This window comes from Armigeres subalbatus, chromosome 2 (assembly GCF_024139115.2).
Source record: "Armigeres subalbatus isolate Guangzhou_Male chromosome 2, GZ_Asu_2, whole genome shotgun sequence".
Lineage (NCBI taxonomy): Eukaryota > Metazoa > Arthropoda > Insecta > Diptera > Culicidae > Armigeres > Armigeres subalbatus.
In genome coordinates, this window is record NC_085140.1 from 391906311 (window position 1) to 391933290 (window position 26980).

Genomic DNA, 26980 nt, shown 5'->3' on the forward strand with positions numbered 1-26980 from the left:
TAACGGGAAAGTCGACTTTTTCAACGCCGCAGTACCAGATCATACTATCTGTCATTCCATTCGAATCGTTTATACTAGTACTACCGCACCTCATTTTTTTACCTAAAGTCATCGAAGTCCTAGACAGAAATCAAATAGAAACATTAAAAATCTAATTTCTTTCAAAATGGCATTACTGAATAAATTAGTGGTGTTTGCTGGATTTGTATTCCTTCTTCACGCTGCGTATTCTGCGGCTCAACGTAAGTTGTATCATTCTGAGCCTTGAACGTACATTTCACCTACAAAAACTTCCTATTCACTTGCAGACCGAGCGTATTTGAGGATCACGGATCAGGAATTTACAAACCTTCCCGTGGATGTGAGTTTGAAACACTTCTTTACTCATTTAACATAATCAGTCAACTTACTATCGTATACCAACTTGCAGATAATATTTCAAGCTGTTCTAAGTCTGATGCTGATTATCTATAATATTTTACAAGTGGTAGGGGATTTCAAGGAGATTCGAGCGGCAGTGGATTTGCAGGCCAAATCATGGGAAACGCTCGGAAACATTCCTTCGTTTTACACGTTCAATCACCGCGGTAAAGCCTTATCCCCCTTCTACGAACAACCTAACCCGACAGCAATGGAACGGTCAGATTTAAGCAGTTTTGAGTGAGTAAGGCATTTTCACTAGGAATTTTATTGGACGTTAATTTATTTGCAGCAAATATATTTGTCGATTTGAAGATGATGTTTGTTTTCAGATGACAGCCATGCTTTTATTATTAAGTTTAATATTATGAAACGAGTATTCTGTTCTTTTATATAAGTACTAATAATAGACAATGTATTAAATGATTAATTATTTTAGAGGGTCTTAGGGGAAATGCTACAAGGTTAAAAGACTATTATTCTTCCTTCTTCCACTATACTCGACTCGTCGATAACAAACACTGAAGAAGTTTCCAGAAACGAAATACGTATCTGTTTGTTGACAGGGGGAAAGACGGCTTTGGCAGGTTTTGTTCTATTATTGGCAAGGGGGTTTTTGTCGACCAAAATTTATGAATTTTGGCCACAATGTTCTTTGATATGCAAAGAATGTTTAGGCCAAATTTGAGCATAGTCAGACATAAAAAACCCCCCTGCCAATAATAGAACAAAACCTGCCAAAGCCGTCATTCCCCCTACATAAAAAGTGAATAGTGGAAGTAAATGGAAGAATAATAGTCTTTTAACCTTTAACCAATGTATTAAATATGTAGAGAGAAGCCAGCCTCCGATTGAAAGCCTCTTATATAAAAATATAAAAAAGTTTTAAATCAATATTCAGGGCCCATAATGCTATTATTGAAGCATCATAAACCTTTTCAACTATGTGTTCTTGATAACTTCTCATCAGGATTTTATTAAATTAGATTTGAATTGTTTACATGGTTATTAGTGGGCCCTCCTTAGCCGTGCGGTTAGACGCGCGGCTACAAAGCAAGACCATGCTGAGGGTGGCTGGGTTCGATTCCCGGTGTCGATCTAGACAATTTTCAGATTGGAAATAGTCTCGTCTTCCCTGGGCGTAAAAGTATCATCGTGTCAGCCTCATGATATACGAATGCAAAAATGGTAACCAGGCTTAGAAACCTCGCAGTTAATAACTGTGGAAGTGCTTAATGAACACTAAGCTGGGAGGCGGCTCTGTTCAAGTGTAGGGATGTAATGCCAAGAAAAAGAAGAAGAAGACATGGTTATTGGCTTTTATAATTGAAGCTGAACATAAAATTTGAAATAAAATTAGAATTTTTCTGTTATTCTTATCAGAATAGAAACTTGAGAGGATGGGCCATGTGGCATGGAGACTTGAGTTGAAGATTAATTCTAAAAATTGAATTTGTTGATTTTGAATATGATGATAATGATGGTCCCAATAAGATTCGAATGAAAATTGGATTTAGGTATGATATGGATAATGTATTGCATTTGAATTGGAAATTGTATTTGGTTTTTAACGAATTCCAAGTTTATATTTGGAGTCTCTATTTAGAGACTAAACAGTTTGGCTTCCTGGGTTGTCCAGGAAGTGCGGGGTTAGGGACAACCTCCAACAACAAACGAGGGAGGCCGGACTACATCCTTGACCCGCTAAACCGTTTCCATTGCTGCCAAGCCCATCGTCCCTTCGGTACAACCAGAAAGTAATGCTTCAAAGGGGGGCCAGTGTACAACGCACCCTCGAGGTTAGCTGCGTGTCCTTGCAGCATCGAACATCGTGACTCGCTCCAGGTGGCCTTACCACGCCCTATATCCCTTCCCTATGTCGGAAGGTGGGAAGGGTCGACTTCGCGCCTGCTTCCCTCTACATGACTGGTATCAAGAATGGTAATGCCGCTTGCACCCCAAATTGACATCTTTGCGATAGAGTGCCCGGTTGACCGACGCCGCGAAAGCGACGATACCATGTTGTTCTTCGCGCGGCCACTTGTTCGATAAAAGGATCGAGTTCGACCACAGCGCACCGGTATGACCCATGAAGCTGACTCCGAACCCTTGGACCACCTCTTACTTACGCCTGAAGGTGGCGCTTCTGTGTAGCTCCGAGACGATTTGGACGGTAGCCGATAAAACGGCGTTCCAGCCAACTTCATCTTTACACATCCTCCGGACTAAGTTGTCCGGGGTAGTGTCCAGACCACATGTGGCAAGCATGTGGTCACGCATTGTGCGAAAACGTGACTGTTTCCCGAATCCGTGACTGTTGTTCCCGAAAAAATACACCGTGAACTCGTTAGTTCTCGTATGACCAGGGCTCCAGAACGTAACGTCGATAATCAACTCGGCCCCGTTCCAGCTGTAGGTACTTTTGGTACCGACATTAGCCAAGTCCATATCCAACATGGCCAGTGATTCCAGCGAGGATTCCAGCAGGATCCATCGGTGACCCAATTACCGTTCCTGGCGGGTACTCGGTAAGGATCTGCTATGATGGCGATATCCATCCCCATTCAGTAACTGTCTGACACAGCAGTTGCTGGGCTGCATCACAGTGGTTCAGGTTTAGCTGCGTTACCTGCACTGTGATTTTGCAGCACGCCTTAACGCCGGGCACTTCGAACCCCCCATGGGGTGCTTGCTGTTTGCAGCTTTGCTGGAACAAATCAAACAATTGGGAAGGTTCGTGCAGCATTGTGCCTTATGTCCCTCCAATCCGCAGCGTCGGCAGAGCTTGTTTCTGTCAGGGCCTTTGCAGTCCCATTTCTTGTGCCCGGTTCCAGACACTTAAAGCAAACTTCGGGTTGCTCGTATATGCCCACAAGGCACACCGACCATCCCACCTTGACGCTCCCTAACTTGACTACCTTGGAGGCGTCCGCTGCAGATAGCCAAACCAATGGTACCTGTGTCCCTGCCGGACCGTTCCGTAGCCGAACGGCAGCAGTGGGCGTCTCCACTTCACACTGCCGCCGAAGTGCCGTGACGAGCTCTTCGACTGCGGTGATCTCGTACATATAGAAAAAAATCCAATTTTTTTGAATAATCTTTAAAAAAAAGCATGGAATATATACAAAAGATAATAATTTATTGCAGCGTTCTTTAAATTATACCGAAATTAAGATCTTTTTCAAAAAACAGAATTTGTTACGCGTTACGCATGGGGGTGGGGGTATTTCTAAAAATTGTTACGGATTGTTAAGAGGGGGTGGGGGGTTTATAAAAACACAGTTTTTCGCGTTACGTAATATTTGAACAGACCCTAATGAAGGAATTCCGGTTAACCGCCCCTATTATTTATTTATTTCAGTGCAGTCGAAGTTTTCTGTCAGTTTTGTTGATTATCGGTGACATCGAGCAAAAATCGAAACGACGTTCGAATCTTTGTTTACAAAATCAGAGAAGTTGTTTTAAAAATTTGCCCTTGAAATACATCGATTCGTTTCAATAACATTTATTGAGTATAAAACATTAAATTATGAATATTTATCTCAAAAGCTGGTACCTAAAACAAGCTGCTACATCGTTGGTAATCCACTCTTGTTTAATACAACTCATTTTAGTATACCAAAAAATCCGTACGCCAACCTAATCTATCGTACGATCGGTTCTTCAGAAGTTGCCAGCGCACTGAGACCATTCTACTTTGCCGTGCATCCCGATCTTTTTGGACGCTACCCGCAGGAACGGCAGGTTAATGAGGACTCCTTGAAACTACTCAGCGCACACCTGGAATCGTTGCTCAACCAGCGACGGATACTTCACTCTACGCCAAAAACACTTCCCTTTTACGTAAGAGATGCAAACCTACCGGAACAACGGGGGACATTCAATTTGATAAAAGTGCCACTGGAGCATACCACCGATACAAAGCTTGTACTCAAAAGAATTCTCGAAGCGTGCAACCTTCCAACGGAATTTGTAGATAAAATGCCATCCAGCAGCAGTTCCGGTAGGAATGATAGCAATGCAGGACCAACGATGGCTGAATATTTTTATCGCAAAAGAGCGGGACGCGGAGCCGAGCAGGATGAATCACCATTTGAAAGCGAGTTCGATATCTTTCAGTTCCGCGTGAAAAAAGCCAAAGAAAATGAATCGCTGGAGCATTGGCTCCACAAGCAAATCATCACGGCAAAGGTTCGAACCAAAGCTCTGCAGGAGACGAAAGACGAGGTGGCAAAGCTGACCGAATCCATGGTCCAATCTCTGGGTGTTAAATATATTGAGTATGACTGTGGTTGGAACGTGGAACATTTTCGTGGTTGTTTAAAAAGTTTGGAAAGGCTAGTGGAGTTACATCCGCAGGCGGTGGACGGGCTCAAGAACAGAGTTGTAGTGTTCGCTTCATTCACTGGAGTGAGTCTTGATGGACATGTGATGTTGTATACCGGTGACGTTCAACGGAATTGGTTAGATGTGAGTATATGTTTGGTCATTACAATAAATAGGAATTGGGCACTAATGAAGTCTTCCATTGTAGCTACTTTTAAACATTGAAAAACATGATGCATATCTCCGAAAGCTACCGGCATACGAATATGCTCTGTCGCAAGTGTTGCGGAACATTCGGATAGGTCGCCGAAAATTTATGCCGAAAGCTCAAGCAATGGCTTACGCTTCACACTTGCGTAAAATAACGACCAGCTTGTTAGACTATCTAAGCAAAGCGAAATTTCCGAAAATTTGGCCAACGGATCTATCGAAGTATGAAATCGTAGTCGAATCGGAGGCTGGTCCCTTAATGGTCAGTCCTACTGGGCAGCTGATTGTGCCAGCAACTTGTCCCGGGACTATTTTGATTGATTTTCTCACCAATCATATGGACGAAGCGTACGATAAGCAGCAATCGTACAATCGCCAGAAACATGTGGAGCGGGATCTGCATATTCAATGTTTGCAGCAGTTTCATCTGCTTTCATTGAGTAAGGACGACTCTGTGACACCGGATCGCATGATCGAGTGCCTGGAAAAGCTGATTACCACCCGCGGATTGGAGTTGAACGATATTAATCTCAACATAACGACGTACTACTCGGTGCTGAACGATGGAACTGTTTGCATTCCGTGGGATTGGAAGTAGGTTAGTAAATTTAATAATAACCTCGTCTTCGTTCAATTGAATCTGTGTCAAAGGCTTTATTTTTTGTTTTTCATATTTGTACAGTAAATAGTCGAAGTTATTTAATAAATTAATGACAATAAAATTAGAAATAAAACAGTCATCAATAGAAAACAACATAAAGACATGTTTTTTTTTGTAATTTTTGAAATTCATTTACATTTGTTCCTCGAGCTTAATAATTTATCAGTCAATGACCTACTCGAATGTAAAACACCAAAATCTGTTTGATGTGATTTCCAAAAAAAAAGTATTATTTGCGATTCCAGTGTGAAAGTACATACTTCCAGGGCATCCTTTTTGTACATGAGAAGGAAAAATCAACATGTTACCGTTTTAATCATTTATTTGCATTTTTCGATTTTATATCCTATTGCAAATGCATATACACTTATAAATTCTATACAACATGCTACAGTACATCGGTGATACTTCTATTAAAATACGTTTATGGATGGATGCAAAACAGTTTTGATTGTAATTTGGTGGTCATAGTTGCAATAATTACTTTGATCTTACACCATCTATTCTGATATAAGGCACATTTTACATTGAAGCAGGTTGAATGATAAATATAATACGAAAAGTCATCTTGTGACTTGTTGGCATGGCAAATGCTGGGTAAAGCGTACCATTGGTACTTCGCGTACCTGAAGGAATAAAATAGACCCCATCTCGCGGTCCTTAGCCTCTTACCCAGCAACGCCTATCCCTACCTCCCCGCGGTGCTGGCCGGGATACGAGCAACCTTAGGGAAGATCGGATAACCAACCCCGGTGGGAACTATGGTCGTATGCTGACAGGGAAGGGGGGGGTTTGCTCCTCTTCGGAAGTGCAAATCTTATTGAGCGTCTGTTCTCCATGTCAGGATCGGCTCACAACAGCGTCTGTTCTCCATGTTAGGGGCGGCTGATCATCGTCCGAGTGCCAGCGAGGGACTCTAAGTGAAACTGTGCACCATGGTCCACCGGAAATAAGGAGGAATGGTCCTCCGGAAATTTAGGGGGTTTGGTGTCAGGCCCTGCAAGCCAGCCTTTAAAAATCATAAGCAACGAACAATCAACAAGAGAGTACGGACCGGAACCATCGGCGAAGACCACTGCGACGAAAAGGGACTAGCGATTGGAAACTCGGTTCGTGGAACTGCAAATCTCTAAACTTCATCGGGAGCACACGCATACTCGCCGATGTGCTCAAGGACCGTGGATTCGGCATCGTAGCGCTGCAGGAGGTTTGTTGGAAGGGATCAATGGTGCGAACGTTTAGAGGTAATCATACCATCTACCAGAGCTACGGCAACACACACGAGCTGGGAACAGCTTTCATAGTGATGGGCGATATGCAAAGGCGCGTGATCGGGTGGTGGCCGATCAATGAAAGAATGTGCAGGTTGAGGATCAAAGGCCGGTTCTTCAACTTCAGCATAATCAACGTCCATAGCCCACACTCCGGAAGCACTGATGATGATAAGGACGCATTCTACGCGCAGCTGGAACGTGAGTACGACAGCTGCCCAAGCCACGACGTCAAAATCATCATAGGAGATTTGAACGCTCAGGTTGGCCAAGAGCAGGAGTTTAGACCGACTATTGGAAAGTTCAGCGCTCACCGGCTGACGAACGAAAACGGCCTACGACTAATTGATTTCGCCGCCTCCAAGAATATGGCCATTCGTAGCACCTACTTCCAACACAGCCGTATCGGTACACCTGGAGATCACCACTGCAGACAGAATCACAAATCGACCACGTTCTGATTGATGGACGGCACTTCTCGGACATTATCGACGTCAGGACATATCGTGGCGCTAACATCGACTCGGACCACTATCTGGTGATGGTTAAACTGCGCCCAAAACTATCCGTCATCAACAATGTTCGGTACCGACGACCGCCGCGGTACGACCTAGAGCGACTGAAGCAACCTGATGTCGCCACTGCATACGCGCAGCATCTCGAGGCAGCGTTGCCGGAAGAGGGTGAGCTCTTGAGGACTGCTGGAGTACAGTTAAAGCAGCCATTAACGACGCAGCGGAGAACAACGTCGGGTATATGGGTCGAAGTCGACGGAACGATTGGTTTGACGAAGAGTGCAGACAGATTCTGGAGGAGAAGGACGCAGCGCGGGCGGTCGCGCTGCAGCAAGGTACCCGGCAGAACGTGGAACGTTATAGACGGAAGCGGAGACAGCAGACCCGCCTTTTTCAGGAGAAGAAACGCCGCCTGGAAGAAGCGGAGTGCGAGGAGATGGAACAGCTGTGCCGTTCTCAAGATACACGCAAGTTCTATCAGAAGCTCAACGCATCCCGCAAAGGCTTCGTGCCGCGAGCCGAAATGTGCCGGGATAAGGATGGGAGCATCTTGACGGACAAACGTGTGGTGATCGAAAGGTGGAAGCAGCACTACGAGGAACATCTGAATGGCGCTGAGAGTACAGGCAGTGAAAGTCAAGGCAGCGGAGGAGATGACTACGTCAGTTCAGCGGACGATGGAAGCCAACCAGCCCCCACCTTGAGGGAAGTTAAGGATGCCATTCAACAGCTAAAGACCAATAAAGCAGCTGGTAAGGATGGTATCGGAGCTGAGCTCATCAAGATGGGCCCGGAAAAGCTGGCCACTTGCCTGCACATACTGATAGTCAGAATCTGGGAAACCGAACAGCTACCGGAGGAGTGGAAGGAAGGGGTTATATGCCCCATCTACAAGAAAGGCGACAAACTGGAGTGTGAGAACTTTCGAGCGATCACCATCCTTAATGCCGCCTACAAAGTGATATCCCAGATCATCTTCCGTCGTCTGTCACCATTAGTGAACGAATTCGTGGGAAGTTATCAAGCCGGCTTCGTTGACGGCCGCTCGACAACGGACCAGATCTTTACTGTACGGCAAATCCTTCAAAATGCCGTGAATACCAGGTCCCAACGCACCATCTGTTCGTTGATTTCAAGGCGGCATACGACAGTATAGACCGCGTAGAGCTATGGAAAATTATGGACGAGAACAGCTTCCCTGGGAAGCTTACCAGACTGATCAAAGCAACGGTGGATGGTGTGCAAAACTGTGTGAAGATTTCGGGCGAACACTCCAGTTCGTTCGAATCGCGCCGGGGACTAAGACAAGGTGATGGACTTTCGTGCCTGTTGTTCAACATTGCGCTAGAAGGTGTCATGCGGAGAGCCGGGTGTAACAGCCGGGGTACGATTTTCAACAGATCCAGTCAATTTATTTGTTTCGCGGATGACATGGACATTGTCGGCCGAACATTTGCAAAGGTGGCAGAACTGTACACCCGCCTGAAACGTGAAGCAACAAAAGTTGGACTGGTGGTGAATGCGTCAAAGACAAAGTACATGCTTGTGGGCGGAACCGAGCGCGACAGGGCCCGCCTGGGAAGCAGTGTTACGATAGACGGGGATACCTTCGAGGTGGTCGAGGAATTCGTCTACCTCGGATCCTTGCTGACGGCTGACAACAACGTTAGTCGTGAAATAAGAAGGCGCATCATCTGTGGAAGTCGGGCCTACTACGGGCTCCAGAAGAAACTGCGGTCGAAAAAGATTCGCCACCGCACCAAATGTGTCATGTACAAGACGCTTATAAGACCGGTTGTCCTCTACGGACATGAAACATGGACAATGCTCGAGGAGGACTTGCAAGCACTCGGAGTATTCGAGAGACGGGTGCTTAGGACCATCTTTAGCGGTGTGCAAGAAGACGGTGTGTGGCGGCGAAGAATGAACAATGAGCTCGCCCAACTCTACGGCGAACCCAGTATCCAGAAGGTAGCTAAAGCCGGAAGGGTACGATGGGCAGGACATGTTGCAAGAATGCCGGACAGCAACCCTGCAAAGATGGTGTTCGCTTCCGATCCGGCAGGTACGAGACGGTGTGGAGCGCAGCGAGCGAGATGGGCAGACCAGGTGCAGAACGACTTGGCGAGCGTGGGGCGTATCCGAGGATGGAGAGATGCGGCCTCGAACCGTGCATTGTGGCGTCAAATTGTTGATTCAGTGTTATCTGTTTAGATGTTAACTAAATAAATGAAATGAATCATCTTGTGAATTTCGCGGAGCAGCTAGTGCCATTTTTTACACATGTAGGTATTAGGGGCCAAATCCGTTGTATTTACTCGTATCTTCCGCATTTGGCTTAAATATTTTTAAAAGTGTTGATGTTGAAAATTTGATGATGTATTGTAAATTCTAGAATAGGCACATAAATTAAACGTATAGTCAGTTTTACGATTAGAGTTATGTAAGGGGAGTCAATTTTGGGAGTTCGATCTCTCGAGACATTTTAATTTCAACAAAAATACCCTTCATTTAAGCGATTTATTCCACTTTACTCGTAGACTAAACCCACTTGTCGCGAACTTAGTCCTCCTGATAACCTGAGATGCATGACTAACTTTTAAGTATTTCCGACAATTATTTCCACGGAATAAATTATTTTTCAAACAACTAAGTATTAATTATTGTTTCGCAAGATGGCTTTCATATTATTTTTCCAGACAACCGTGTAATATAATACAATACTGGATAGAGAATGATATCTCACGGTTAGTATCATAGGGGCGTAACTGCATTGATCGATTTCTCTTCCTCGATGTTTTCTTCTAATCAATGTAGCGAAATTTAATAGTTTACCTTAGATTTCATGGTTCGGGGCAATAAAAGATAGTTGCACCAGAAACGACAATCATGGATGTAATTTTTAAATTCAGTTGAGTTATGAATGGAAAAAGTAATCGATGAAGAGAAATCGATCAATACAGTTACGCGCCTATGATACCAAGCAGGCAGAAAAGAATTGCCTTTTGGCAGTCATAAAATAACAGAAATATATTCACTGTACATAACATTATCAATAAAAAATCTTGATTCGAAAATATTTAATGAAAAGTATAAGTTCCATTTTTGGTCTCTCTTTCTGAAAAGACTCTTCAGTTTATTTCTCTTCTTTTAGACTTCAACGCGTTCAACACTATCCGCTTTCAGAGCTCGTTCAATCTGAATTCGGAGGCAAATTCTTGTATTGAAATCCTGCTAATGAAATCTAGTACTTAGTACAGCTTTGTGGTATTCTTTAACACAGATATTGAACACTATAGAATTCGTTTCTAGATATTGTTCTTAGTATGAAACAAACTGCTGTCCAAGAGATTCCTTGAGGTGTTTTCAAAGAAACTGAATATCATAATTAAGTGATTCATCGTTAAATATGCAACGAGTATAACATGTCAATAACAAATTTCGATAGCTCACTACAAACACATTTCGTAATAGTTTTCTGTGGGCGACTTTAGTTTGGTGTTAAAAACTAGCGTGATAACAGTCCGTTCTTAATTATTTAGGTAGGATTATAAATATTGAAGGCGGGTTTAAATACTAAAAGGATGGTTCAGTAGGTTGTTACGGTGGACACGGTTTGTTGTTGCTGCTGTTGTTGGACGGTGCGTGAACCCTGCGCAATTTCCCCGGAGCTGACAGCTTTGTACTTGAGAAACGCATCGTATCCGTATGCAACCATAGCACAGAATCCGAAAAACTGCAAAACAGAAAAAAGTTGGATTAGGATGATATTCAGTGGTTCAGTTGATGACGTTGATGATTGGCAAACAGGATATTATCTTTGTTGCTTGTGCAAAGATGTTATCCCAAATCAAAGAGCGCTCTGGAAAGATATAGGGGAACGGTTATAATTATTTGAACATTCGATGATGGTCCTGATAGTTCGGGTTTTGTTCACGTTGCCAAAGCGTTGCTACAACATAAGTTGTAAAAACAATGTTTCTTTATGACGAACATTGAATTTTGTTTACTGAGCTGAAAGATAACTGAGATCAATATCTCTGTACCGCTCATAAAAACCTGGGAGCTGCGGATAGAGTCGAAATGATTGTCAAAAAATCTCCAAAGCAAGCTGTCAAAAAGTATCCATCGCATCGAGAGAGTTTGTGATCATTCTGAGCGCAGCCGAGAGAGTACACGTGTAAATCAACTCATACTAATTATAGTTCATTTCTAACAAAACTAAATTATTTGGTGTCATTTCAAACCTATCGAGGAATTTTAATAAGTGAACAGCATGATTTAAATTTACGATCGGCACAATAATTTATGCAATGCAGTAAATCGACGTAATCTTTGAAATTATTTTTAAAAAGATAAACATAAGGGAAGATCCATTAATTACGTAACGCGAAAATTGGGCATTTTCAACCCCCCCCCCCCTTAGTCACACTGTTTGTATGAACCGTCTGAAAATTTTGTATGCATCGTCACACTTTGGCCAACCCCCCCTCCCCCCTCAAAGCGTTACGTAATTTGTGGACGCTCCCTAATGATAATTCGATGTGAGAAAATCGTAGCGTGTACATTGAACACTGAGAGGAAATTTTCGGGCTTCAAGCAAAATATCTTGAAAATTAGAATCGATCGAATCCGCAGCTCCCAGATAAAAACATCTACTCTTCCGCTCATTTTTGGTCGCAAAGAAAAATACGCGCTAGATAAGAAAAACATACCTCCAGAAAAAAAACTACTTCGATATTTTTTAAAATTTGGCCGCCACTTGGCTTGGATACTTACTTACTTACTTATGGATCCTGTACACCTCCGGTGGTGCAAAGGGCCGACTTGAAAGATCTCCATCCTGAGCGATGCCCGGCTATCGCTTTAACCTGTTGCCAGGTTAGATTTCGGTCGACTTCTTTTATTTCTTTTTTGAGGCTTCTCCGCCATGAGCCTCTGGGTCTGCCTCTGCTGCGATGTCCCGCTGGGTTCCAGTCTAATGCTTGCTTACAGATTTCGTTTCCGCCCCTACGTAGAGTGTGGCCGACCCAGCCCCACTTCCGATCCCGAATTTCTGTTGCTATCGGCCTCTGGTGACAACGACGATGGAGCTCGTTGTTTGAGATCCAGTTGTGAGGCCACCAGGCCCGAATTATATACCGCAGGCATCTGTTAATGAACACCGGCAGCCGTTGAGTGTTCTCCACTGATACACACCATGTTTCGCTAGCGTATAACAGCACAGATTTCACGTTAGAGTTGAAAATTCGTATTTTGGTGCGTTCACTTATCTGCCTGTTTTTCCAGATATTTCTTAAACTCGCAAAGGCAGCCCTTGCTTTCTTGATCCGTGCGCCTATGTCGATCTTGGTACCGCCGTCTGACGCCATTTGGCTACCAAGATATTGGAAGCTTTCAACATTCTCCACTGGTTGCCCGGCTACTGTGAAACTGGAAGGAGTCACCGTGTTTACATCCAACGATTTGGTTTTGTTGACGTTGATGACTAAACCTGCCGAGGAGGAGCGATCGGCAAGGTCGTTGAGCTTACTCTGCATATCAGAGCGCCGTTGCGCGAGTAGTGCAACGTCATCCGCCAATTCGAAGTCGTTTAGGTGCTCCATGGTTATAGGCTGCCATAACAGCCCGCGGTTTGGTTCACGGTCAATCGCATCTACCAGAATCTCATCGATTACGATGAGGAACAGTAACGGTGATAGAATACATCCTTGCCTCACACCAGCTACGACCCGGATAGGGTCGGACAGGACCCCATTGTGCAGCACTCTACACGAAAAGGCCTCGTACTGTGCTTCGATGAGGCCGATGATTTTCTCAGGAACCCCCTTGCGTCTCAGTGCGCCCCACATATTCTCGTGATTGAGACGGTCGAAAGCTTTTTCGTAGTCAATGAATACCAAGTAAAGGGACTCTTGGAATTCGTTGACCTGCTCCAAAATGATGCGGAGCGTGACAATATGGTCCACACAGGATCTTCCGGCACGGAATCCGGCTTGCTGGCGCCGGAGAGTCGCATCGATCTTCTCCTGAATCCGGGCTAGGATAATTTTGCACAGAACTTTGAGAACGGTACACAGCAACATAACGCCTCGCCAGTTATCGCATACAGTCAGGTCACCCTTTTTGGGCACCTTCACTAAGATACCTTGCATCCAGTCGACCGGGAAAGTTGCGGTGTCCCAGATATTACGAAATAAACGATGCAGTAGTTGAGCGGATGTCATGGGGTCAGCTTTGAGCATCTCGGCTGATATGCGGTCGACCCCTGGGGCTTTATTCGATTTCATGCTTTGGATGGCTGTTTGAATCTCTAGCAGTGATGGAGCTTCAGTATTGACGCGTGTTATACGTCGGATCCTAGGCAGATCAGCGTTTCAGCTGGTCAGTTGTGTCGGTCAATAACTGATCATTCGCGTCTTTCACAGGCATCGTTGCATTCATCTTCGCCCCGCTTAAGCGTCGTGAGATATCGTAGAGGAGGCGAATGTCCCCGGTTGCGGCGGCTCTCTCTCCTTCGTCGGCCAGAGAGTCTGCCCACGCTCGCTTGTCCCGTCGACATGAGCGTTTTACTTCCTTCTCAAGAGCCGTGTATCGTTGACGGGCTAAGACTTTGGCTCCTCTGGTTTTCGATCGCTCTATCGCGGCTTTGGCTTCTCTTCGCTCCTCTATCTTCCTCCAGGTCTCATCGGTGATCCATTGTTTTCTCTGGGTGCGTAGTTCGCCCAGATTGTTCTCGCTGGTGGCGATGAAGGCATTCTTGATGGCGGTCCATTGGTCTTCCACGCTGCCACCTTCCGGAATATCTGCAGCACGCGTCTCCAGTTCTTCAACGAAGGACCGTTTCACCGTGTCATCTTCCAGTCGGCGTGTGTTGAATCGTCGTCCAACTCTTTCCTCCTGCCGACGAATCCGCGCAATGCGCAGGCGTATTTCGCCGATGAGGAGGTGATGATCAGACGCGATATCGGCACTACGTTTATTCCGTACATCAAGAAGGCTCCGTTTCCATTTTCGGCTGATGCAGATGTGGTCGATTTGGTTTTCTGTAAAGCCGTCACGGGAGACCCACGTGACCTTGTGAACCGGTCGATGAGGGAAGAGCGATCCCCCGATCACCATGTCGTTATTACCGCAAAATTCTGCGAACAGCTCTCCGTTTTCGCTCATTTCTCCGAGACCATGGCGTCCCATAATGCGCTCATGGTTCGAGTTGTCGGATCCGATCTTCGCATTGAAGTCGCCCAAACAGATCTTGATATCACCCTTCGGAATTCTATCTACGACGGCATTGAGTTGACTGTAGAAGTTCTCTTTGTCTTGCAGATCGGCAGCATCGGTTGGCGCATAACATTGGATTATAGTAAGGTTTCGGACCCGTGTTCTAAATCTGGCAACGATTATCCTTTCACTTATAGGTTCCCACTTCATAAGCGCAGAGTGTGCCTGAGCGCTTAGTAGGAAGCCAACTCCGCGATGCCGGGGAGCGTGTTCACCTCGTAAACCAGAGTATAGCAGAACTTGTCCCGACGGCGTTCTGTGTTCTCCAAAGTTAGGACAACGGACTTCACTCAGCCCCAGGATCTCAAGCTTCATGCGGCGTGCCTCATTGGCAAGTTGTGCCAATTTACCCTGCTGGGCTAGGGTTAAAACGTTCCATGTTCCTATTCGTGTCCGTTGTTTCGCGCTAAGAGTCGTCGCCGTAAAATCAGTCCGTATTCTTTCATTATCGGATTCTCGAACAAATTGATGTTTCGGGAACAGTAGGTTGTTGGCTAGGGTGTCCCAAAAAAAAAATCGATGTTCGAAAAGTCATGGTGCTCAACCCTGAAATGAAAGATATACCTGTCTGGATAATTTTTGTAGAACAAACCGAATTTCTAAAAAATCGTTTAGAGGTCGCGCCAGATCGATTTTTGAAAAATAAGCTTTTAGGTAAAAATCAAATATTGGGTCCTTTCACAATTTTTTTCAGGGTCACCCATTCGTTTTATATTTTTTATTTTCTGTGGATCTTTGCCCTTATCCTCCATGAATTAGTTTTTCGTATTGTGCGTTTTACAGTCTGCAGAACATTTTAAATATCGAAAAATACACATTTTTTGACGAATTTTCACAGTTACTTCATCCTAACACAAAAAATATTTTTTTCTCGTTTGAAAAACTTAGATACTACAAAGAGTTATTTATAACGAGTATTTTCATAAAAAAATATCCAAGAAATGTTGTTCTGGAGCTGAGATATTGCAGTTTTAGTAAATAGTCAAAAAGTGTACAAATTCGATACTTTTTCTTTACATGTTATAATTTCATCAAGATTGCACCAATATTTTAATTTAAATTTAAAAAAAAATCAAAAGCAAATAAATGGGAATATTTTCTAGGTAACATAGCTTTTCTTTCGGATGGAGTTGGTTACCTGAATTACAGGATTTGGTCGGAGTATATGGATGGAGCCAGTTATAAAATGATATCACACCCAACAGTTAATATGTAGCAATATACAAGTAATCAGGTTTACTATGATCTCTTTATTAGTTTTGATTCAATCATAGGATGCTTTTCACGGCATACAAAAAACAAGGCAGGCTCAGCACGTATGTAAACATTCAGTTTGAATGTTTGAACATGTGTCGTCACTACTATCTTCGCACAAGCTGAACTGAGACGATGCTCTACGGTCTCAGCATGCTTACTTTTGTACTCTAATATGTCGCGTTAAAATTTGCGTCACTCTTGAAGTGTCACTTTTCTTACGAGCCTACCTTGTTGTCGGTATACCGTGGTGCTTTTGATATGTCATATGACAGTCAAACAATTTGTTTCGTCGTATCAGATCGATAGTTTTTCCATGAGTTCACTTGAGATATTGAAAAAAAAAAACGGAATAAACGTAAAGTAAAAACGTAAAAATGACACATCAAGAGTGACGCATATTTTAAAGCCACATGTTAGAGTACAAAAGTAAGCATGCTGAGACCGTAGAGGATCGTCTCAGTTCAGCTTGTGCGAAGATAGTAGTGACGACACATGTTTACGTTCAAACTAAATGTTTACATACGTGCTGAGCCTGCTTTGTTTTTTGTATGCCGTGAAAAGCATCCTATGATTGAATCAAAACTAATAAAGAGATCATAGTAAACCTGATTACTTGTATATTGCTACATATTAACTGTTGGGTGTGATATCATTTTATAACTGGCTCCATCCATATACTCCGACCAAATCCTGTAATTCAGGTAACCAACTCCATCTGAAAGAAAAGCTATGTTACCTAAAAAATATTCCCATTTATTTGCTTTTGATTTTTTTTTAATTTAAATTAAAATATTGGTGCAATCTTGATGAAATTATAACATGTAAAGAAAAAGTATCGAATTTGTACACTTTTGACTATTTACTAAAACTGCAATATCTCAGCCCCAGAACAACATTTCTTGGATATTTTTTATGAAAATACTCGTTATAAATAACTCTTTGTAGTATCTAAGTTTTTCCAAACGAGAAAAAATATTTTTGTGTTAGGATGAAGTAACTGCGAAAATTCGTCAAAAAATGTGTATTTTCGATATTTAAAATGTTCTGCAGACTGTAAAACGCACAATACGAAAACTAATTCATGGAGGATAAGGGCAAAGATCCACAGAAAAATAAAAAATATAAAACGAATGGGTGACCCTGAAAAACTTGTGAAAGGACCCAATATTTGATTTTTTACCTAATAAAAGCTAATTTTTCAAAAATCGATCTGGCGCGACCTCTAAACGATTTTTTAGAAATTCGGTTTGTTCTACAAAAATTATCCAGACAGGTATATCTTTCATTTCAGGGTTGAGCACCATGACTTTTCGAACATCGATTTTTTTTGGGACACCCTATTGTTGGCCCAAGGTTCCCTATCCACCGGGATGGGGCTGCCATCTTAGGTATAGCTTCCGGGGAATAGCATTTCATACTCATCCGCTGGATGCCAGAACAGACGCTGTTGGAGCCGCACCTCCTTGGTGGACAGACGCTCGATCAGTCGGGTCAAATTTGTTTATTATCCCACCCAACACCAGGACTAGGCTAGTGCGCTTTGAGCGGCACACGGTCGCTTTGATAGGGCCTGCTTGGGGACACATGCAGCTTTTTATAGAAGTTCAACAGAGCCCACTGTCAAACCCCACCACATCCTAGGCAGACCCCACAGTACGCACCCTCTCACTCTAGCTGATGTCAGAAGGACAACAGTGCCCAGGCTGCACTACCAGCTAAGTACGCAACCCTTAGCTGGCGGTCAATTGTCATCGGAAGACCCGTGGAAGCGTGAGTATTGGAACTTGTGAGGACCAGAGCTATGTTAGGCGCCCCTTCCCGGATGTCAACACCATTTCGCAGCCCCTTGGCTTGGATAGCACGTGCTTTTTGTACTGCGGAGAAATTGTTCACACTTCACATCTATGAGAGCCTTGGAAAATGATCACAAAAGTTGTTATTATGTTGCAAGGCACAATATCTTTGCTCAGAAGATCCAATCGCATTAAGCGCCAACAAAAAATTTACTAATTTTTCTACCCAAACTTTCGGTCAGTTGATTCAATTGTCCACAAATCGTATCGGATATCCTTCAACCTCGAAATCGAGGTGGTAGAAGAATTTGTGTACTTGGGCTCACTGGTGACGAATCGTACGTACTTTGGACTCCGCAAGATGGAGCGATCGAATACAGTTCGCCGCCGTACCAAACTGACAATCTACAAAACGCTCATTAGACCGGTAGTCCTCTACGGACACGAGACCTGGATGATGCTCGTGGAGAACCAACGCGTACTTGGAGTTTTCGAAAGGAAAGTGCTGCGTACTATCTATGGTGGGGTGCAGATGGCGGACGGTACGTGGAGGAGACGAATGAACCACGAGTTGCATGAGCTGCTGACGACTGCGGTGGGCCGGGCACGTAGCCAGAGTGTCGGGCAGTAACCCGGTGAAAATGGATCTCGACAACGATCCGACGGGCACAAGAAGGCGAGGTGCTCAGCGGGCAAGGTGGATCGATTAGGTGGAAAATGACTAGCGGACCCTCCGTAGACTGCGTGGTTGGCGACGTGTAGCCATGGACCGAGCCGAATGGAGAAGACTCTTATATACCGCATAGGCCACTTCGGCCTTAGTCTGAATAAATAAATAATAATAATATCCTTCAACCTCATAACAGTTGATATCTTTCAACAAATGTACGAATGAATCGATTGAAATGATTTACCATGAAGCACCCTAATTTCGCGCACTTAAGATCTGACAAAGTTAAAACGTTCATTGATAAACATGTAGTGGTCATTTGGGAACATTTGCTACTGCATCACGTAGTAGAAGGATTCTAGGTTCTCAAAAAAATGTTACTTGCAAACTTTCCTGCTATTGAAACAAATTGCGGTATGAATCTGAAACCGTTGTATGCTCCTTATTTCGCGCATGAAAATAGGATAGTTCCTTATTTCGCGCAAAAATGTCCCTAACTTCGCTCATGTTTGGAATTGAATATCGTTATTGGTTTGATGAAATATAATCAATTGACCAATAGAAACATGCATCCATTGTTCAAAATATGCAGATAACGGTATCAGACAGCCGTCAGTGACCCATTCTTTAGTCGAAATGGTATGCCCCTATATTTCGACCCTCTGGAGCTTTGCTTAGGTTTTACTTCATGAATTTTAGTTGACACAAGTCATAATTTCTAATATATCGTTTTCTTCGGAAATATAAACCATATTTTAGGAAAAAAAAGGCATTGTATGAGCAATGTTTAACTGGTGTATTCAAAAAAAATTATAATTTTAGAGACATCATGTATGAAAGTCTTAAATTCCGCTATCTCTTACATAGGACATCTTCAAATATGTGTTTTATATAATGGAACGTACACACGGTCAAGCAGTTTGACTAACATTGACTCCACCTCTCGTTTATTCAAACATCCATCAAGTTTTACCAACAGCGACACGAACAATCAATTTATTCGACCAACAATATGGCACACGAACGACCGAAGCGCCAACTTGAGCATTAACCATCAAAAAATATATGGGGGTTTGTGCAACTTCACTTCAAATGCTCAAACATGTTCGGCGAACCTTGACTCCACTCCCGACAACTCAAACCAAAATCAAACCGTTTCAATTTTTTCCAACCGAGCCGCCAACTGTCAAATGGTTGTTCGAACAACTTCATACACGTTCAAACAAAGCAGCAACCGAAGCGTTTTCTTGGGGGCGGAGTCAATATTCGTCAAACTGCTTGACTGGTGTGTACGTTGCATAATTGCATTATGGAACGTACACACGGTCAAGCAGTTTGATCAACATTGACTCCACCTCTCGTTTATTCAAACATTCATCAAGTTTTACGAACAGCGGCACGAACAATCAATTTATTCGACCAACAATATCACACTCGAACGACCGAAACCCCAACTTGAGCACCAACCATCAGAAAGTATATGGGGGTTTGTGCAACTTCACTACAAATGCTCAAACATGTTCGGCGAACCTTGACTCCACCCCCGACAACTCAAACCAAAATCAAACCGTTTTAATTTTTTCCAACCGAGCCGCCAACTGTCAAATGGTTGTTCGAACAACTTCATACACGTTCAAACAAAGCAGCAACCGAAGCGTTTTCTTGGGGGCGGAGTCAATATTCGTCAAACTGCTTGACTGGTGTGTACGTTGCATAAGACATCTTCAATATTATATACATTATCGAAAAAGCTGCTGTAGTTTTATCCTCGACTCAAGTTTAGCATCATTTTACACATCGGATTCGATAGCTATTGCAGGCACTAATCTATAAGATTTTCCAAGTCAACATTAGTCGATGTCGGTGGGATTGAACTCTTCGGGTTCTATTCAGTGTAAAACTGTCATGTGCCTATATATATAACTTTTGTTTCATTAGAATGTTGCAAATGAAACTACGCAACAACAATAAACGAAATTAGGCTCCCTAATTACTCTCATATGCCTAATTTCGCGCACAAAGCGAAAGTCTAAATAAACAAAAAATACATAAAATTTCACAAATTCAATGGTAATGACGAATAAACATATCCAACAGAGCATAATGGATACAAATATTTCCAAAAAGTAGCCGCTTTTGTACAGTAAAATCATTTGTTTACTTGGGTCATGTTATTCGCCTCTGTGCTAAGCACAAGCAAATATGGCGGTCGATAGGAGGACCAAATTGAAATAAATTTATTTGGTGTACTAAACCAAGTTTGTTTTTCAAATTCTTTCATGAAAAACATTTAACAACAATGATAGTTTGTAATCCTCCAGATTTTTCAATTTTGACTGATAGGGGAACAGACGGCTTTGGCAGGTTTTGTTCTATTATTGGCAGGGGGATTTTTGTCGACCGAATTTTATGAAATTTGGCCACAATATTCTTTGGTATGCAAAGAATGTTTGGGCCAAATTTGAGCATAATCAGTCATAAAAAACCCCCTTGCCAATAATAGAACAAAACCTGCCAAAGCCGTCATTACCCCTACCTAAAAATTGAAAAAAATAAATGATTTTGTAATGCGCGAAGTTAGGACGCGCGCGAAATTAGGGCACATTACGGTACGTTTTATTTTTGCGAACAAAATACCGTAAATCAATCAAAAAGCCGCTTGGTGTGGCTTGACTGAACCTCGACTAGACATGTCGTAAATTAATCGATTACTTCGATTAATCGATTAATCATTGTGATAATCAATTAATTTTGAATCGATTACTACTCAACGATGAATCGATTCAATGATCGTCAAGAATCGAGAGTAATCGTTAAGTTACTAATCGATTAATCGAGATTTTACGACATCCCTAGAAACTATTATAAAATATTTGTTTTTCTAAAAAGGAAAAAATATAGAAAAAATGTTATCTATTTTGCTCTAGACATGATAAATACGGATAAATAAATATTCTCCAACCGTCGGGAATGAAAATGAGTAATTGATTGCTCTGACAGTCTTCATCCATTTATTTAGTCTACATCTAAACAGATAACACTGAATCAACAATTTGGCGCCACAATACACGGTTCGAGGCCGCATCTCTCCATCCTCGAATACGCCCCACGCTCGCTAAGTCGTTTTGCACCTGGTCTGCCCATCTCGCTCGCTGCGCTCCACACCGTCTCGTACCTGCCGGATTGGAGGCGAACACCATTTTTGCAGGGTTGCTATCCGGCATTCTTGCAATATGTCCTGCCCATCGTACTCTTTCGGCTTTAGCTACCTTCTGGATACTGGGTTCGCCGTAGAGCTGAGCGAGCTCGTGGTTCATTCTTTGCCGCCACACACCGTCTTCTTGCATACCGCCAAAGATGGTCCTAAGCACCCGTCGGTCGAATACTCCGAGTGCTTGTAAGTCCTCCTCGAGCATTGTTCATGTTTCATGTCCGTGGAGGACGACCGGTCTTATTAGCGTCTTGTACATGACACATTTGGTGCGGTGGCGAATCTTTTTTGACCGCAGTTTCTTCTGGAGTAGTAGGCCCGACTTCCACAGATGATGCACCTTCGTATTTCACGACTAACATTGTTATCAGCCGTTAGCAAGGATCCAAAGTAGACGAATTCCTCGACCACCTCGAAGGTATCCCCGTCTATCGTAACACTGCTTCCCAGGCGGGCCCTGTCGCGCTCGGTTCCGCCCACAAGCATGTACATGTTGAAAATCGTAACCCGGTTGTTACACCCGGCTCTCCGCATGACACCTTCTAGCGCAATGTTGAACAACAGGCACGAAAGTCCATACCCTTGTCTTAGTCCCCGGCGCGATTCGAACAAACTGCAGTGTTCGCCCGAAATCTTCACATAGTTTTGCACACCATCCACCGTTGCTTTGATCAGTCTGGTAAGCTTCCCAGGGAAGCTGTTCTCGTCCATGATTTTCCATAGCTCTACGCGGTCTATACTGTCGTATGCCGCCTTGAAATCAACGAACAGATGATGCGTCGGGACCTGGTATTCACGGCATTTTTGAAGGATTTGCCGTACAGTAAAGATCTGGTCCGTTGTCGAGCGGCCGTCAACGAAGCCGGCTTGATAACTTCCCACGAACTCATTCACTAATGGTGACAGACGACGGAAGATGGTCTGGGATATCGCTTTGTAGGCGGCATTAAGGATGTTGATCGCTCGAAAGTTCTCACACTCCAGCTTGTCGCCTTTCTTGTAGATGGGGCATATTACCCCTTCCTTCCACTCCTCCGGTAGTTGTTCAGTTTCCCAGATTCTGACTATCAGTTTGTGCAGGCAAGTGGCTAGCTTTTCCGGGCCCATCTTGATGAGCTCAGCTCCGATACCATCATTACCAGCTGCTTTATTGGTCTTTAGCTGTTGGTGGGGGCTCGAGGTGGGGGCTGGTTGGCTTCCATGGCCAAGATGCTCCCATATTTATCCCTGCACATTTCGGCTCGTGGCACGAAGCCTTTGCGGGATGCGTTGAGCTTCTAGTAGAACTTGCGTGTTTCTTACGGTACAGCTGTTCCATCTACTCGCACTCCACTTCTTCCAGGCGGCGTTTCTTCTCCTGAAAAAGGCGGGCCTGCTTTCTCCGCTTCCGTCTATAACGTTCCACATTCTGCCGGGTACCTTGCTGCAGCGCGATCGCCCGCGCTGTGTCCTTCTCCTCCAGAATTTGTCTGCACTCGAACCAATCGTTCCGTCGACTTCGTCCCGTATACCCGACGTTGTTCTCCGCTGCGTCGTTAATGGCTGCTTTGACTGTATTCCAGCAGTCCTCAAGAGGGACCCCATCGAGCTCACCCTCCTCCAGCAACGCTGCCTTGAGATACTGCGCGTTGCTTCAGTCGCTCTAGGTCGTACCGCGGCGGTCGTCGGTACCGAACATTGTTGATGACGGATAGTTTTGCAGTCGCAGTTTCACCATCACCAGATAGTGGTCAGAGTCGATGTTAGCGCCACGATATGTCCTGACGTCGATAATGTCGGAGAAGTGCCGTCCATCAATCAGAACGTGGTCGATTTGTGATTCTGTCTGCAGTGGTAATCTCCAGGTGTACCGATACGGGAGGCTGTGCTGGAAGTAGGTGCTGCGAATGACCATATTCTTGGAGGCGGCGAAATCAATTAGTCGTAAAGGCTGTTTTCGTTCGTCAGCCGATGAGCGCTGAACTTCCCAATAGTCGGTCTAAACTCCTCCTCTTGGGGGCAGCTGTGGTATTTACGTTCCAGCTGCGCGTAGAATGCGTCCTTATCATCATCAGTGCTTCCGGAGTGTGGGCTATGGACGTTGATTATGCTTAAGTTGAAGAACCGGCCTTTGATCCTCAACCTGCACATTCTTTCATTCACAATATATTGTAGACTGTAGACTTCTTTTTCTTTCTTCTGGACATAAGGTACCTATGATACCCTACCAAAGCACATTCTTCCTTATTGGTGTCGTATACTCCACAACTGGGATACAGCCATCTGGTATTCATTTGGGGGTGATCGGGGCAATATGGTCCACCTAAGGAAATCGTTCCAAAAAGCGCTAAAAAGCTCAAAAAATCACCATTCAAATGTAGTTGACTTATACTAGGGAGTGTTACCTTTCATATTACGTCAATGAATGATAAAAAATGCGTTTGAAAATTGTTGGAATGCCATTTTGAAAATGTATTGATTTCAATGTGTGTTCCCCACTATACGGGGCAATATGAGCCACCATGTGAGGCAGTATGGGCCATCCAACCAAAACGTTTTTTTTGGGAGAGAAAAGTGTCGTAATATGGAAGAATATGATATGCCTACAACAGTTTAGAGTATTCCATCTTCTTCTATCTATATAATGGTCTGTGTTCGTATCCGCATAACTCGAAAACGGCTGGATGGATTTTCTTCATTCCTTCAGCTGAAACGTTCATTATAGTTTCCGACGGGTTTATATGATATTTGCTCGTGCGAAAACCATTAGTAGGGTTGAGTATATCGTGAAAACTAAAATGAGGATTCGTATGGAAAATTAGCTTCGGCAGTTCACAACAGCAATTTCGCCTACTATGCAGGACAACGTCTGCCGGGTCGACTATCTTCTTCTATATAATAAAAATGAAATGGTCTGTGTTCGTATCCGCATAACTAGAAAAAGGCTGGATGGATTTTCTTCATTACTTCAGCAGATATGTTCGTTACAGTTTCCGACGGGTTTATATGATATTTCCTCATGTAAAAATTACGAGTAAGGATGAGAAAACTAAAATTAAGATTTGTATAGGAATTTCGCTTGAGTGGTTCAGAACGCGCATTTTCGCCTACTATGCAGGACAACGTCTGCCGGGTCAACTAGTACCAAATAAAATTAATAAACCGCCCACCATAGGACCGAACCGATTTGCCACTCTTCATCGTTTAAACAGCCACATTTCAATTGGTCAATAGTATTTTTTTCTGTTCGATCGCAGTAATTCGGTGTTGTAATTTATCCGTAATGAATCTAACATAGATGATAACATTCTTATATTCGGCAACTAAAATTGAAACTTGTTCGTCTGATGACCTGTATTTTAATTAGTTTTGAGGCAAAACCTTATTTATAATCTTCAAATCTTATAATAATTTTGACTTTGCAGCAAAAATTGACATTTTCAAGTGTATTTCCATGTTCGAATTGAATTTTAATGCGGTTTCCACGTTGAGGCATATGTGGAGCATTCTCTTAAAGATCATATAACTTTTACATGATAAAACTTGTCAATAAGCTCAAAATGAGGGTGGCTCATATTGCCCCATATGTTCATATTGCCCCTACTGCCCCTATTAACTGATTCTTATTTTCGTTTCTAAGTTAGAAAACCGAAGAAATTAGAAACCATTGTTTGATTATAGCATGGACTGAACATCTCAGTTAAAATCGGCACCAAATATCGAATCTAGCGTACCATATGTTCCTTATATTATCGACAGTGATACGATTGGATTGATACATACCGCCGCTGCATGATACACCTCGACATTGGTCGCTGCTGCTAACGACGCGGCCAGCATATAAAGCAGCGTCCACGCTGCACAGAAGTACATCTCTATCTTGAGCCACGGTATTTTGTGGAACTTTTCGCACACATGAAACAGATAAAACACAAGCATGATACCGCTGAACCAGAATCCCAGCATCGCTACTGTGTTGAAGAACGTTCCTCGCGAAAGATAACTAAAATATGACACTTCGATGCATATGAATCCGATCAGATTCAGCACCATGCAGACGATTTTGATGATTCCGGGAACCGACCGGGCGTACTCCGGATCGTAGCGGATGTACGGTTGCGTTACGGTCGTCGTCTGTGTGACGGTTGCTGTTTGCCTGAAGTCAGTCATGGTATGTCGTTTGTTTTTGGAGGGAGGTGGGTGTCACTGAAACGAACGAAACAAATTAAAATCGTAACCACTGTGTATTCAAACTGATATTGATGAACATATATAGTGATGTATACTTAGTTACTAACTAACAAAACGAATAAGTGAGAAATTTGATTGCACTGAACGAGATGACAAAAAATCGATATCAACATTCAAACACGGTCAAGTAGATCAAGAATAATTATTCAAAGACGTTTCATTGAAATCAACAAAGTCGTGCTTCACAGCGCGACGACAACGCACGATGATTCTCTCCTACACATTCATATGGCGCAATAATAAAGATGACTCAAATTCTTCTCAATTTCACATATCAATATGGTCCAACCAAGGTTATTTCATTTGGTTTAAGATTGTTTTTCTGAACGAATACACAGTTCACTCATGGAAGAAAGCAGCTGTCTGCAAGAGCTTTTTAGGAGTGGTGTTGCACATTACTTAATTGGAATTTATATGCGTAATCATTAGTCAAAGCTGGATGATCAAAGTTTCAACACTCACCAGACTAGATAATGATGACTCGAATGCCTCGGAATGCAATGTCTCGATATTCTAAGAACACTTGGAGGTAGACTACAACTTGACACTTCTCCCGTTTCCCAACTATAATATTTCTTCTGATGAGGTTGAAGGAAAAGCCAATACAATCTACTTAATTTGTGTAGTTTGTATGCTAGCGACTATAGGAACGTGAAAATGAGAGACAGATAGCGAAACCATCAAAATAGTGGGCAACAGAGTGTATTTTGAATAATCGCCACCAACACTTCAACAGCGCGCGAATGGTGGTTTTGGAGGCGTATTCGCGCTGTTATAATCATAACTTCGCAGCTCACTGTTTATCGGATGGAAGTCGTAGATTCGGAACCGTGTGTGAGCTACACCCCAGCATACCCACATAACAATCGAATTAAATGCAGTGATAGTGGTTGCACAAGCTGCACGTGCTCGCATGTGAAATCGCCCGCCAAGAGTGTGGGTGAGTGACGAGGTTCGTGTTGGTTGGTTTGGAATATTGCAAGCGATCGACGAAACATGGTGTAACGAACGTAGCGATCGATGGAAAAGTGTCAGTCTGGTGGGAGTTTTGTTTCGTCTTGCTTGCAAGCAACTTGTTTTTGGACTGTATCTGAAGTGGTCAGTTGCTTACTTTTCTTTACTACCCAGTTACCCA

At 43.3% G+C, this 26980-nt stretch overlaps 3 protein-coding genes and 1 long non-coding RNA gene across 6 annotated transcripts in view; 3 read left to right on the plus strand and 1 right to left on the minus strand.

Annotated features, from left to right (window-relative positions):
- LOC134213202 (uncharacterized) overlaps positions 1 to 26980 on the plus strand; it is a 327428-nt gene that overhangs the window by 232817 nt on the left and 67631 nt on the right. The gene's annotated exons all lie outside the window — the stretch shown is intronic.
- Positions 73 to 734, plus strand: LOC134217388 (ER membrane protein complex subunit 5). The gene is made up of 3 exons (XM_062696132.1): positions 73 to 242; positions 309 to 361; positions 431 to 734. The coding sequence occupies exons 1-3, from the start codon at positions 167 to 169 to the stop codon at positions 662 to 664; spliced, it is 363 nt and encodes a 120-aa protein (XP_062552116.1). The 5' UTR covers positions 73 to 166; the 3' UTR covers positions 665 to 734.
- LOC134213196 (T-cell activation inhibitor, mitochondrial) lies at positions 3809 to 5693 on the plus strand. The gene is made up of 3 exons (XM_062691907.1): positions 3809 to 3972; positions 4035 to 4890; positions 4955 to 5693. The coding sequence occupies exons 1-3, from the start codon at positions 3950 to 3952 to the stop codon at positions 5552 to 5554; spliced, it is 1479 nt and encodes a 492-aa protein (XP_062547891.1). The 5' UTR covers positions 3809 to 3949; the 3' UTR covers positions 5555 to 5693.
- On the minus strand, positions 10501 to 26658 carry LOC134213197 (CKLF-like MARVEL transmembrane domain-containing protein 4). Of its 3 annotated transcripts, none has more exons than XM_062691908.1 (3): positions 26308 to 26658; positions 25378 to 25800; positions 10501 to 11139 (listed from the first exon to the last, which is right to left on the minus strand). In XM_062691908.1, exons 2-3 carry the CDS (start codon positions 25762 to 25764, stop codon positions 10993 to 10995), a joined length of 534 nt encoding a protein of 177 aa, XP_062547892.1. In that variant the 5' UTR covers positions 25765 to 25800; positions 26308 to 26658; the 3' UTR covers positions 10501 to 10992. The 3 variants fall into 3 exon arrangements, with proteins under 3 accessions (XP_062547892.1, XP_062547894.1, XP_062547893.1); XM_062691910.1 differs by lacking the exon at positions 26308 to 26658 and adding an exon at positions 26050 to 26265; XM_062691909.1 differs by lacking the exon at positions 26308 to 26658 and adding an exon at positions 25893 to 26043.

Coding starts and splice junctions, on each gene's coding strand:
- LOC134213196 (XM_062691907.1), top strand. CDS start 3,950: ATGAATATTTATCTCAAAAGCTG. Junction 3,973..4,034: donor AATATTTATCTCAAAAGCTG/GTACCTAAAACA, acceptor AACTCATTTTAG/TATACCAAAAAATCCGTACG. Junction 4,891..4,954: donor TTCAACGGAATTGGTTAGAT/GTGAGTATATGT, acceptor CTTCCATTGTAG/CTACTTTTAAACATTGAAAA.
- LOC134213197 (XM_062691908.1), bottom strand. CDS start 25,764: ATGACTGACTTCAGGCAAACAGCAACCGTCACACAGACGACGACCGTA. Junction 11,140..25,377: donor AGGTGTATCATGCAGCGGCG/GTATGTATCAAT, acceptor TCTGTTTTGCAG/TTTTTCGGATTCTGTGCTAT.
- LOC134217388 (XM_062696132.1), top strand. CDS start 167: ATGGCATTACTGAATAAATTAGTGGTGTTTGCTGGATTTGTATTCCTT. Junction 243..308: donor TGCGTATTCTGCGGCTCAAC/GTAAGTTGTATC, acceptor ATTCACTTGCAG/ACCGAGCGTATTTGAGGATC. Junction 362..430: donor TTACAAACCTTCCCGTGGAT/GTGAGTTTGAAA, acceptor ACCAACTTGCAG/ATAATATTTCAAGCTGTTCT.